At 39.7% G+C, this 14,118-nt stretch overlaps 1 protein-coding gene across 1 annotated transcript in view; it reads right to left on the reverse strand.

Moving 5' to 3' along the window:
• Positions 1 to 2,000: 2,000 nt before the first annotated feature.
• cftr (CF transmembrane conductance regulator) overlaps positions 2,001 to 14,118 on the reverse strand; it is a 37,994-nt gene continuing 25,876 nt past the window's right edge. Inside the window, exons 18-27 of the mRNA XM_061076776.1 lie at positions 13,580 to 13,659; positions 13,309 to 13,459; positions 10,072 to 10,299; positions 9,232 to 9,332; positions 7,254 to 7,484; positions 5,386 to 5,541; positions 4,855 to 4,944; positions 4,272 to 4,444; positions 2,999 to 3,104; positions 2,001 to 2,216 (exon numbers count right to left, since the gene is read on the reverse strand). Of these exons, the coding sequence (XP_060932759.1) occupies positions 2,001 to 2,216; positions 2,999 to 3,104; positions 4,272 to 4,444; positions 4,855 to 4,944; positions 5,386 to 5,541; positions 7,254 to 7,484; positions 9,232 to 9,332; positions 10,072 to 10,299; positions 13,309 to 13,459; positions 13,580 to 13,659 (1,532 nt within the window). The remainder of the gene's footprint in view (positions 2,217 to 2,998; positions 3,105 to 4,271; positions 4,445 to 4,854; positions 4,945 to 5,385; positions 5,542 to 7,253; positions 7,485 to 9,231; positions 9,333 to 10,071; positions 10,300 to 13,308; positions 13,460 to 13,579; positions 13,660 to 14,118) is intronic.

Below are 14,118 nucleotides of genomic sequence, written 5' to 3' on the forward strand. Positions count from 1 at the left end.
AACATATCAAGGCATTTCTCCGCGGTACCTGCATTTTCTGCATCACTGCATTACAAAACTATTATTCAGTATGAAAGGAGCAACACTGTCTTCCCTCAACCAAAGAAGAAAATACAATGACGCAGGAGTCGAACGGTTTCCAGTTTCAGAGGGAAGCATCAGACACAACAGGAAGAAAAAATCATCTTAAAAACTGAAAAAATGTTTTGTTTGTACAGCAATGGCTCTGAAGAAAAAAATACTTTATTGCATTATGATTTTTTGGGATGTATTACTGACTTCCCCCTAATTCATCAAGTTAAAGAGGCAGAACGATTAAAGTAACAAGCATCATTTGTTATCAAAGTTAATAATTTGACATTTACACTTGATGGAGTTAAACAACATTGAATCATTTGACTGTTGAAAGCTGATGAGTACCTCGGTGTCTCTAAAGTGCATACACATAGAAAAATAAGGGTTTCTGAGTCATCACTCGTCAGTAGCGTCAGCCAACAGCGTCACTGTGTGTGTGTGTTCAGAGCAGTGGAGCTACTGTGGAGTCAGACTGATCAAAGATACCGAGCTGAGTATTGTAATTAATAATATACAGACAATACACATGAAGTCACGGCACAAGTCTCATTCTCACTCAACTTTAATCCAATTAAATATTTAAGAAATATCTTGAATTTTTGAACCAAATTTGTTGATCGTGACTTAAAATCCCAAATCATCTCAAACGTTATCATTCGGATATACCCTCCAAAGAAATATCCCCACCAAGTTTGGTAAAAAGCTGTGTTGTTTGGTTATTTTGTACACACACATATATGCAGGTGAAAACTTGCTCTGGCACACGGGAAGAATGGAAGCGTATCTGCGATGCAAAGAGGAATTAAAGCAGCTAATCACTCGTGTGTGGATAAAGGCCAAAATTGAACTGGCTACCAATAAAAGTATTTATTTCCTGTTGGCTACATGAAGCTGGTTGGATGTGGTGTGTTTGAGGTTTCTCATATAATTGTACATTGGAGAGAAGCTAAACTGTGATTGTGTCAGGTCCGTTTCCAGAGAATGAAAGAAACTGGTTTCTTAGAAAGTTCAAACCAATGACAATGTTTTGAAACAATAATGCAAAAGAAAACGTGATGCAGTTGAAGCCTTTTCAAAGCACATCGTGTTTTGGCCCCAGACTGAACATTAGAGAATGATGTTAGTGTGGGGGGAGTCCAAGGCACCTGTTGGACTGAAACCTGCAAAGCCCTTGAACTAGTTCTACAACAAAGTGTCCAAATAGTCAGACTGATGCCACACATTTGTATTGTGTTATTATGGGCTTATTGTACAATTTGTACACAACTATTAGCTATTTAGTTTTTCCCCTGGAGCTCTCTTTTACATGGAGGATTTTATCTTTATCCATGTGTTGGTGATTTAATCACCAACACATCAACAGCTTCTATACCAGCTGTCATACCACTTTGTTTGTATACTGCTGTATCATGTTGATCAACAGTCAACATAGCACACAACTATTAGAGAACTCTGTGAAGTTTTATTTCTGTAATCTGTAATAGACCTGATTCATATTCAGGGAGAATTTCAAATCTATACACAAAGTTGTTCCCATACAAACATTCAGACTAATTATATTTGTGTGCAAAAAATCTCTTCTACCACTTGTATCAATGTAGAATTATGTCAATAAATTACCCTCATTCTGTGACAGTAGTATTTAAGTTAATTTTTATAAATTAGTTAATTCCATCCATGGTCTGTTTGATTGACCGTGGACAGAATTTCATCAATTATTGTACACATTACATTTTTTATTTTACTCTAAATAAATTGAGCTACTATCTGGGTTCTTTTTCCCATCATGAGTATGTATCAGTGTTTTCCAGCATTTGGGGAATAAAGACATTTTAACCATTTGTTAATTCGACTCAATTGGATGAAAACACTGGATCAATCTAACGTATGTTCATGCCATGGTGTGTACTTGTGTGTCTGGCCGGTTAGAGACGCGTGTCCTGGACCTCGTCCTCAGCTTCCTCCGGGAGGGACGAGATCTTGGCGGTCTGCGGCGCCGCCCTCTTGCTGGAGTTGAGGCGGTGAAGCGTTGGGAAGAGGCGTAGCCGGTCGGCAGGGCTCATGGCTTGTTTCATGTGGCTCGTCTCGTTCAGAAGCTTCTGGAGGGAGTCGTAGGCTTTCATGGAGCTGCCCTCGATCATCTGGACGGACAGATGAAATGACAATTGGGTTAAATGTTCATCTGCTGTTCTCGTTCTGTGTTTTCACTACTCTCCAGGCCAGAGCAAAAACATGGAGTCAAACTTAGTTGAACGTCAATGCTTAATGTAGAAAAAAAACAAGACTTTGTGGATGCTGTACTACTGACATTTATTTCACAAAAATTGAACTTCAGTCACAATATGTATTGTATCCATCTACAGTGTGGATCTACACTATATATCTACAGTATGCACATTATCCACCTACAGCGACTCCTATAGACTGATTCATGCTTCTGCAGCGTAGGTTCGCACGTAGCCTACGCACACAGCTGAGCATTCATAGTAGTGTGTAGGTGTGTGTGAGTCGCGCTGCAATTATACCACCAAAAAGCTAGGGGGCGAAGAGTTTCTATGCTGGTGTTGGGTGTCTTCTGGTTTCTGGTCTGCTAATTTACAAATTCTCTGGCGTCTCTGTTTACTTCAGAACAATGATGAGTGATGCTGAGCGAATATGTTGGAGTCGGAGCTGATAGATGTTGAACAGTGTTTTTGTTTTTTTAAAGAACTGCAACATAAGAATTAAAAGATGTCGTGCTCGTTCCTTTATCTCAGCAAGTTACGATCAAAAGTAATTTAAAAAGGTTTATCATAGCAAGGCAAAGCAGGCTGACTGTCTCTTCAGCTCAACTGATCACTAAAATGATCATGAAAACTTCCGTTGAACAAGTTGTTTGACGTTAACAGAGACTGGATGCTGCTAGAATTATTCCAAAACTCACCAGGAATGATTGGCACTCGAGCAGCGGCTCTACTCTGTGCTCTGATAGGATGACGGTGCAGCCTGAGAACGCCTGCCTCAGCGTCTTCCTCAGGACCTGTAATGTTCTGCTCAAACACACACAGACACACAATCTTCAACATCTCCATCGTCATTACCAACGGCCGTCTCTCTCCACTGCTAACACACATTGTCTTAGTAGACATGAAAGAGCAGGCAGTGCTGGCCTCAGGTTAAACTTGATTGCTCATTGCAGGCTTCATTTACTATCATGACCCCCCCCTCTGCACGTATGGGTACACATACAGAGGTTCAGAGGTACTGTAAGCACTAAGATTGCCACCACATGTAGTGACAGGAACACTGCACATGCTTGATGTGGCTGACTGATGCTCACTGCGATATCACTTCACAGGATGCTACAAACACAAAGGAAATAACACACAAATACACAGCAAATCCTCAATCACTTTCAGGGGCTTTGGTGTGCAGTGAAAAGATGATTCCTTATGAATCAAAGCCTCCTCTGCCTCTCACTATGTGTCAGATCTGTAGAACTCTCTCATGTGACTAGTCTTCAGATTGAATCAGAGCATTTTAATCTGAGAGTAGAGCTACAAACACGTTGTCATCCTGCCTCTGTGATATTTGGCTCTTCCTCCGTTTGCTTTTCTGTACAGTGTGAGACACAGGGAGGTCAAATATCATAGAGACAGGATGACAATGTGTTTCAGATTAAAATGCCCTAATTTTATCTGATGGCACTAGTGACATGAAAGAGATCTACAGCGTATAAGTGACTCCTAATGTAGCTGAAACTGTCTTGACACATTTTTTTAAATTCTCAAACACTTCATGTCTACAATGTCAAAAGTAGTTCACGTTTGGGCTGTATTTCTGATAAAATTGTCAACACAACAGAGGCATGCTTTTAATCTAATATATTGTTGTATAGATAAAGTATTTCCTTAATATAAAAACAATGTTATTAGAATTATTAAAGGTCACAAACAAGCTCATCCAAATGTCTTCCCTCTCTTTGAACTGGAAACAGTTTTCTTATGTCCCATTTCAAATTGTCAAAGAAAAACTGAGCTTTAAAGTTTGGAAGCTTCGTCCCACTAAAAGGTGCAAAACATCGATTTCACTATTGGATTTGACCAGTGTCTCAAACAGACTTCATGGCACGTCATTAGATGTATTGGAGAATGAGGTGACAAAACTAGTGCACACACGGACACACAAACGGTTGTAATGTTTGTGTTGGTACTGACATGGGGTCCAGGTAGGCGGAGGGCTCATCCAGCAGCAGGATGCGGGCCTTGCTGAGGATGGAGCGTGCAAGACACATCAGCTGTTTGTGTCCATTGCTCAACACGTTTCCTCCGTCTTCCAGCTGAAAGTCCAGCTTGTCTGGAAACTGCTCGATCACTGTCTTCAGACCCACCTGAGGACACACATGACAATTCATTTTATTGAATATTATTGTGTCCTGGGGTCAAGCTCATTCACAAATGATGATTTCCTTTGATAGAGGCATCAAACCAGAGATCTTTAGCTTAGACAGTTTTCCATTGTGTTGATGATGTCTAAGTGCCTAATGGAAAGTTACCACCATTATGTTGTGATTTCAAATTTATAGTTAGAACCATTTTTCCGATCTCCATTAAAAAACAAAAATCTAATTCAATAACAGCTCCTGCAGAAACATAAAAATAATAACCTACATAGTATTAAATTCTTCTGCCTCTGATTTCCCTGATATCCTAGACGCACGGAGAGAACAAGGGATGATGCGTAGATGATGAAAACACAGAACAGGCAAATTCACGCATCATAACCCAAACAGAGACTCACCTCTTCAGCCACCCTCCACAGCTCCTCATCACTGTAACGTTCGTGAGGGTCCAGGTTCATCCGGAAAGTTCCAGTCAGAATAAAGACTTTCTGGTCAACAAATCCACAGACAAAATGAATAAATAATCAAATGTATGCAGTTTGGATCATAGAGGAGGCCTGGTTTCAACTGTATCTCAAAAAACACATAAACTGTCTTTTTGTTAGAAAATGTCGGTTTTTAATAAAGAAAGGTTTGTGGGGAAAGATTTAACATATTATTCCAATAAAAAGTTCAGAACAAATAAAAGAAAAATACTTTAAAAGTGTGATTTCTCATAGCGTTGCATGTGTGAAATTGTACCCATCTTAAAAGACTAGTCCAGTTGAATGTAAAAGGATGCAGATCACATTACTAAAAGCTTTTGAAGACACCATCTACCTCAGACTGAATTGTATCAGATTTAATTAACAGCAAGGCATTTCCTCCCTTCTACAAATGTATTATCTGTCTACATTTTCTCTGTAGCCTTATCAGTTTGACCCGTGTACCTGGGGCACCACTCCGAAGGCCTTCCTCCAGGTGTGCAGGGAGACGGAGCTCCAGGAGACACCATCAATAGAGATTTCTCCATCAGTGGAGGCGAGACGCAGCAGGGCGGACAGCAGGGTGCTCTTCCCTGAACCGGTGCGACCCAGCAGACCCATCTACAGACACACAACAACAACAGAAGTATTTCAATCTGCTCATCATGGGAATGAGTTTCCAGCTTTTCAATTAATTACCCCGTGTAATTAATTCACAGTTTTGTGTTTCAGGTGTCCTTAAGTGAATGTATCTACTATATGAGTATGCACACCTACAAAAATCGATATACTGCATATACACATACATACAGTATATACGATACAAGTATACTCATGACACAGCAAAATGAACAGCTACCTTGAAAAACGTCTGTCCTCTTCACTGCAGCCTTGTGACAACAGTTAGCTCATTAGTCAGGAGGCAATAGAGCAGCCAATGGGACGAGGTTCAAACACAGACACTTACTGAGCTCTGCTCTCCTTCAGGATTCATTATGACGAGCTGATACTGACCCATTACTGCCAAGAGAGCGAGAGCAGGCTGATATTACACAATGTATTTTCTTTTGACTGAATGTTACAACAACCTGCCACAACTTTAAAACCATTTTCATTTAGTGGCATCGTTCAAAGTGGTCATTGTTGTTATTTTGGAAAAAGCCCGGAAGAGGACAACTGCACTGGTATGAAACTAGTAAAGACGGTTGCGTAAAACAGGGCCCACGATGTTGTATCTGAATGATGTATTTGTTCTATAGCTCTACTGGTGTAATTTATATTACAAGGAGGTTGAAATCTGTAAGGAAGATATTAGAGATATGAGTTCATGTATACGTTTGAAAAAATGGAAGCAAAAGCCTGCTGCTGTAGATAGTAAAATAATATCATCAATTTAAAAACACAGCTACCTCAGGTTCTTGATTATTTGTCATTTGATTACTTTGTTATGTCCTTTTGTACATTTATATATTAATGCATAAAAAGAAACAAAATAACTTTTGGTCACTTTGGAGAAATAGAATAGCTAAGTTTTCATGACTGATCTGTTTTCATGAAGAAAGGTGTGTACAACAGTTTTGTCATTTTGTTGATAACAGCGGTATAATCGGTTTGTTACTGAATTCAGCAACTAGATATGACACTTTGACACAGTAAGACAAAAACAACAGTAGAGTTGCAGCATGAAAACCAATCCATTCAGCTGCAAGTTGGTGAAACACTAAAGAACTGGATGTAATTATTTCTTGGCTTATCACAAAAAAGGACATGTGATCCGCTGTTAGTAAAAATATTCATTATAACAGCTTGTTACAGCTTGAGTATGTCAGCATTGAATAGCAGCAGACATGAATGTGTGTTGACTGACAACTGCTAGAAGCTGACTTTCCGCTCCAGTATGTCTCTCTGGCTGAAGACACCGCAGTGGGAGCAAGGGCAGGCAGGCAGGTCGGTTAGTGACAGACAGTGAGGCTGACCAATCATTTCATGAGGTTTGAACAAAATGATTGCTCGTGCATAAAAGCGTCCTCTGAGGACCAAGGACATCGTCTTTTTATCCAGACAACTTAATTCATGAATGGTTATTGAGATGTGAAGAGGATTTCAACAAATACAAATAAAAAAAGTTTCAAAAACAATACATGTTACCTCTATGACCTCTCAACGACCTTGCTATGACCCTTTAATTGCAGTACCCCTCTGGGGACAAACAGTGCTTTGATTATTGAAAATCCATTAAAGCAGAGTTAACATGCGTCACTCTGCCAAGATTCATTAAAATCCAGTTACATACACCCCCCCACCCACACACACAGCCATCACTCAGGACTTACGCTCTGCCCCCCCTCCACAGTGAAGGAGATGTCACTGAGAATGGAACGTCCAGCCTCTGTGTATTTGGCGGTGAGGCCCTGGACATCCATCCGGCCGCGGTTGGGCCAGCACTCTTGAGCATGAGGGTTGTCAATGATGAGATCTGGGCCTCCTTTGCCACTAGACTTTCCGGGCATCGGCTCCTCTGATGGCAGGTCGATGAATTTGAATACCCGATCCACTGAGCGCATCTGGGAGAAGGTGGAGAGAGAGTGATAACTGTGGTTAAATGGGACGTGTCCAGTGTAGGTACAAATTAACATCACGTTCGTCATTCTGAATTTTTTAAGTCGCCTCTAATATATCTGTAGATCAGCTCATCTATTGTACTTCCTGCGAGAGGGATCCCTCACTTTTTATTCTCCCTGAGGTTTCTGCATTTTTTTCCACTGTTAAGAGTTTATTTTGGTAGTTTTTTCTTAGGGTAGGGTTACAGACAGAGGAATTTGCACCTTGTAAAGATAGTTAAGCCCTATGGGACAGTCTGTGATTTATGAATATGGGTTATACAAAAAGTTGAATTTTATTATATTCTGTTGTTTCCCACGCAAGAAAGTACATCTCTATGTCATACTGAAATATTGCACCAAACAAAATCTAAAACGTTTTATAGTGTATTAAATCACCCTTGTCTGGTTAATTCATGTATAACATCCCCCCAAAAAATTGCTTAATAATAACTGAAGAACTATATAGCTCAAAATAGCCATTATCACTGTGATATCAGCAATATCTTAGAAAACTACAAACCTTTTTGGGGGGGTCATGAATGTTTTACTTCCTCATAAATCAAATAAGCTTTTGTTGATATTTTAGTAGCTACTCTTACCATCACTGGAAATGTTGTCATTGTAACAACTTTCTCAGCTTACTTCGAAAAGTGCCAACGGTAAGTGTGTGTGCATGTGTGTGTGTGTGTGTGTGTGTGTACATGCTGAACAAAATGTTCTGCACTGTGATAAGCTCTGTCAGCTCCACTAATAAAAGTTGTGGGGAAAACAACCACTGGATGGGTACAAACAGGTTTGAAAGAACCAAAAATGGTCTTCAAACAGAGTGATGACTGCTGAGGTACCTGCAAATCACCCTTTATTTCACCTTCTACAACTCGTCATGAATAGATGTAGTGAGTAGCAATGTCATATGACCAAAGCCCAACCCTGTAACTATGTTACTCTACATTCATTTTACAGACACCTTGGTCAAAAATCCCTTTTTTACCCAACACAGTGGGAACTAGTGCAGCTGATGTTCTAACCCTGCCTGTTTGGATTGAGCTGTTTTCTTGGTCTGTGGTAATCCAGATCGCAGTTTTCTGAAACTGTAAAAGGGACCTGCAGTGATTGAGCAGCGGCAAGTAAGGCCCGACCGCTGGAGTTCAGTGAAGTTTGACCCAGTATGCAGAGCTCCTAACGGGAGAATCAGTTCTCGTTGTCATGATCAACAATGTCACTTATGTTGATTATTCCCAGCTGCCGCTGCTACAGACCACTAGTCACCTATTTGATCGACGTTTTTAATATTGAACATATAGCGTTTCCAAATCTCACCAGATTCTAAACTGCGTTTCATTTGACCCTTAAAAATGAACAGTACATGTTTAGTGTGAAGCCGATAAGATAAATGGTTGTGTAGGATGTGTCTGGCACTAACCCTCAAACGTACAAAACACAGTTTGAACTGCGTATTAACTTCAACAGCTCACAGTGCTGGTGAAAGTGGAGGGGTGTGGGAAACTCTGAGAAGGTTGAACCAGATGTGCTGATCCAGGTGTTAAAGCCCAACCCATACATGTTCAGCAAAACCTCCTCTAATCTTTGTATTTGTAACGCTTGATACACTCTTGACTGGCCATTGGTTGTGTGGTATTTTAATGCAAGTCTGGTCTTACTTCCCTGATGCAAGCACTGATAGCTGTGTGTGTGTATGTGCACATACCAGGCCATCTACAGTGATGCTGGTGATGACAGCCCATTGGAAAGTCCCCAGGATGAGCATCGCCAGGGCCACAACGATGCCAATCTCCCCGGGTTTGTCCTCTGCAGAGTGAACGCACACACACACGCACACAAAATCATTTATGCTGTCCATTCGAAGCGGTTGTCCCTGATGTCATTGCAGCACTCAGGTATTGCAGCTCTGCTACTGGCTCTATTCGAAACTAATGAGCTGTGAAATGACCCTTTAATCTGCTTTCAACACAAACACAGGATGACGCAACAACACGGTCAGTGTGTGCATGTGTACTCGTGCTTCCCATTCATTTAATTCAACAAACACATGCTTCCTTTTGTACATGACATTTTAGCCGGTGGCATTCCAACACTTTTGATTATTTTTCACAGACAAACTGTCCTGTTATGATCCTGATATCTGACTCTACACACTGTCACACACTGATAAGACTGACGCTTCTTCACTCGATAGGCCCAGTGGAAATAAGGCGGTGTTTACTAACTAGCTTAATGGAATTTCAAGATGTTCCCTCTCTCATTTCCAGCAGTGCGACACTAGTTCATACCTCAAGTCTATTATTTAATGCGTTATCATTACACATGTTTTTGATATGTTGTTGTTCACATAGTTACTTGTGTTTCAAAAGGGGACCAATGAGATCTCATGCTTTCATGGTAGTCTTCCTGGTCCGTGCAGATACTTTCTGTTTAGACCCACACTCAACTGGAAACTTCAGCTGCACTTAAGGTATTCAACAATTTAGTTTTTCACCTGAGAATCCAGATTAACCATCTATCTATCCCAAATCATCCCATCACTTACGGTTGGTTCCCACAGCGATGAAGGCCGCCGCGCTGAAAAACAGGACAAAGATCATGTCGCAGCGGAAAAGGAACCACCGCAACGTTGACAGGTAGTGGAACCAGGTGGCTGTGTGGGTGTTCAGCGCCTTGTGGAAAAGCATTTCGAAGTAGGTCTGACGCCCAAATGCACGAATTGTCCATAAACCCTTCAGTGAGATGATGAGGTGGGAGAAGATGGGGCTACGAGCTGCAGGAGAGGAGAGGAGGCATATTTTAAAAGACAGTAAGGTTTCAATACATACCGTTTGAAAAGATTCTTATTTAGCTAACTGCAGAGTGAAATCTGTTTAGCTGGTTGTATCAATGAAACAGCTGAAGCAAGAAAGAACAAGTGGCTCAGATTAGAGGTAATGAGACGCATGAGAGAAAGGGGGAAAAAAAGAAAAGTAGGATAGGCAAAGCATTTCAGTACAGAAAACGTGTTTCATTACTACGACAGGCAACCTGCGTCAGATGGAAATTACAGTAAACCAATTAGGATGATTTTGCTTAATCAATCATGAGATAAGGAGGAAGTCAGATGAGGCATGACAGAAAATAAAGATTTGATGGTTAAACATGTTACTCCTGAAGAGACTTGGAGCTGAGGCTCAATGAGGAAGAAACACACCAACATTTCCAGGGAAGAGATTGGACATCCAATCACAGCAACCTACTTAATGAAGTCACTGGCATCTTAAAGCTACCGGAATTTAGAATAATATGGTTTGAGATCATATAATCCTCTGAATTTCATCACATTACATGTCATTTACTTCATTAAACATGGAACTCAGTGGGCTCTTGCTATCAACACAAATTTTACATATTCTAGTTTTACAGATACAATGTGGTTATTTGAGTGAAAATCAATGAACAGAGACAATGAAATAGTTTTTCATTAACAACTTTCACTGTATTTTACTCATCTATTTATGGACTTTTAAGAACACTTAAATGACAAGAAAAAAATATATAAATATAATAAAATTAGTAAAAGCCAGTAAGAATTAATAAGGCTGTGTGTCCCTTAACAAGATGAATATCAAAAAAATACTTATTCTTGGAAAATAATTTTGGAACAAGATGGAGAATTTTACTTTATCCTTGTAACTGAATGACTTTCTTCTCAAATTACAATTTTATTCTTGCAACATTGTAACTTTTTCTTGTAAAATTTGGACTTTATTCTTGTAATCTTTAATTATTTTCTTCAATATGGCCCCAAAACTCTGTTGTGTGTAACAGGTCTTAAAAAAAAAGGGATATTTTTGGGTATGCGAGTCTACCTTGATCAGAGAGGAACTTAAACATTTCAGTTTTTGTATTCATATTGATGGGACAGTCCACTGCCACATGTTAAAAGTTTCAAAATATGAAGAAGATCACTTGTACAGTGAGTACATAGTTCAATATACTACTTTTTAAAATCATTTGACCTTCTAAGCACTAAAGGCATTATAATTAAATTTTAAACAGCACGGTTTTCAATTGCATGCCATTTGTTTTTCAAGCCACTTCCTTTTCAAACCTTGTCTTTATACACTTATCCTGTTTAGTTAGACATCAACACGGGACTTTGACTAATGTAAACAGAACCTTCTAATAAATACTTGAGTGACTAATACACATAATTTCCACTGTATTTTGTCTAACATGCAGCATATCACACAAGAGGGAGCGACACCAGGATGGGGTTGGAGGAAATCCCTGCTCGGCTCATTTCTCTGACCCCGACGTGCTCTCAGCTGCTCCGGAAAAACCTCGCCATCACCACCCAAACAAACACTCACTGACAGAGCTGAGAGCAGAGCAGGGAAGTCCCAAAAAAAACAGCGGCATGTTCAGCAGGAGTCTGGTGACCTGTTTTCTCATCTTCTGACTTGCTTTGGCTTGTGGGCTGTTTTCTGAACTGAATCTTAAATCTAACAGAAATAAATGTCAACACACATTGTGCTCTAAAGTATATATACCTTGTTGGCATGAATAATCAATGTAATAATTTCACAATCATACTGGCCAAGGTATGACACTAGAGAAGCATTCTGAGGGCAGGTACCTCCACAAAGGCTAATGTCTTAACTCATCAAGTTAAAGAGGGCAAAATAAAATCTAAGATCGGACTGATTATCCAAATCCGCTTGAAAAACACAGGGGTTCTTCCTTGTGTTGTGAATAACCCCCAAACAAAATTTGATGGGAATCAGTGTGATCGTTTTTGAGTTATCCTGCTAATTTACAAAACATAGAAAAACATTGTAAACTCAATGTAAGAACGGTAAATCGTTTATAAGACCTTACAAGATCTGCAGATTCAATGGAACAAACAAGATCCACTGATTATGGTAGTTTGAATTTATGTAAAACATCATCAGCAGACTAACCATTTCTGCAACACGTGCTTATTAAAACTCATTACTCCAGGTCTGCTTGAAGATAACTTGTTTAATTCACTTCCTCGAACTGCTCTCACCCCTCTGAGGGCGTCCATCAATACTCTCCTAAAGCTCTTCCTCTGTCATGTTTTTGTTCTTCAGCCTGACCTCTGCCTCCTTGGCCCGGGGCCATCCACCAGCTCTGCCCGCTGATTGCCAGTTATGATGACTGTGGTGAATGCCCTCCCTGCATCACTTCCTCTGTTCGTTCTATTGGTCTTCCTATCTTGTTTTCACTTGTACTCTTCCTGAATATTTTACAGTTCATTATTTGGGCTTCTGCTGATCCTTCTCTGCATGTTGTCTTCCTTAGCTGTCACTCTCATAAACAAATTAATTTAATCGTCTATTTACAGGCATAAAAAATATTTTTCATAAATAACATATTCTGTAAATCCAACCTACATTCGAGAATTTTTGTTTGGAATATACATGCTTTAAAACAGTTTTCATAGTTTGCTACATTCAACTAAATCCATCCACTAACTGGCATCTGTTCTATATTTTTTACCAAAATTGTGTGCATTGCAAAAGTATATTTTCTGTTTGTATTAGAAAAACAGCCTCCTAACTCCGTAGTCCTTATGCAATGTCATGAGGCAAAATAGCATGTTCTCTGCTTGTCCTTTCTTGAACAAGAACTGGACTACACTAAAGCTATTCAGGATATACAAACTCGGCTAAGAGACACTGATCTACTTGGTTACACTACTGAAGACAGACAAAAACACAGCACAAATATATTAAATCCACACACACATACACAGGGCCCTCGATCTCACCTTCAGCTTCCAGTAGTTTGAGTTGCTGTCCAGTTCGTAGAAAGTACTTCCTGAGAATAACAAAAATAGCAGCCAAAGGAATAGCAGCGATGAAGATGTACGGCCGCATGATGGAGACAGTAAAGATGGCACCCGTAACAATCAATGTCAGCTGGCGTGAGAGGAAAAGAGAGAATAATCAAATGTTGAGTTAAACAGAAGAAATAACTCTGAGTGAGTATGTACAAGTCAGTTATGTTATATCACATTGTCCATTGTGTTGGTTGAATACCTGTATGAGGTCAAAGAGGACCAGAGGCAGCATGTCGTCAATAGTGGCCATGTCCTTGGTGAATCTGTTCATGATGCGACCTGGAGGAGGACAAATAAGAAACAAATCAGAAACTACAATAACCACATAGTTGTTATTCTAGCTTTTGACAGCCAATTTAGTTTCACTCTACATACTTTTATTTCCCAGATTCATGTAAGGTCACGAGACATTTAACATTTACCACTGAAATCTTATCAGTTCATCTTTGAGTCCACGTGACAACTGGTCAACATTTGAAGTCTTAATATCATGTTCGAGGGCAAAAAGATTTTGATTAGGCCACTGTGACATTGACCTTTGACCACCCAACTTTAATATGTTAATAATTTTTGCCCAATTTGAAAGGATTCTGTTGAGGCTTTGTTAAGATAACGCATTTAAGAGGCCAAAAAGGATTTTCTGAAGTCCTTGACCTTAGACCACCAAATTCTGATCAGGTAATTCACGAGTTCAAGTAAAAATTTGCACTAAATTTAAAGAAATTCTCTTAAGGCATT

The sequence above is a fragment of the Limanda limanda genome, chromosome 8 (assembly GCF_963576545.1).
Source record: "Limanda limanda chromosome 8, fLimLim1.1, whole genome shotgun sequence".
Taxonomy (NCBI): Eukaryota; Metazoa; Chordata; class Actinopteri; order Pleuronectiformes; family Pleuronectidae; genus Limanda; species Limanda limanda.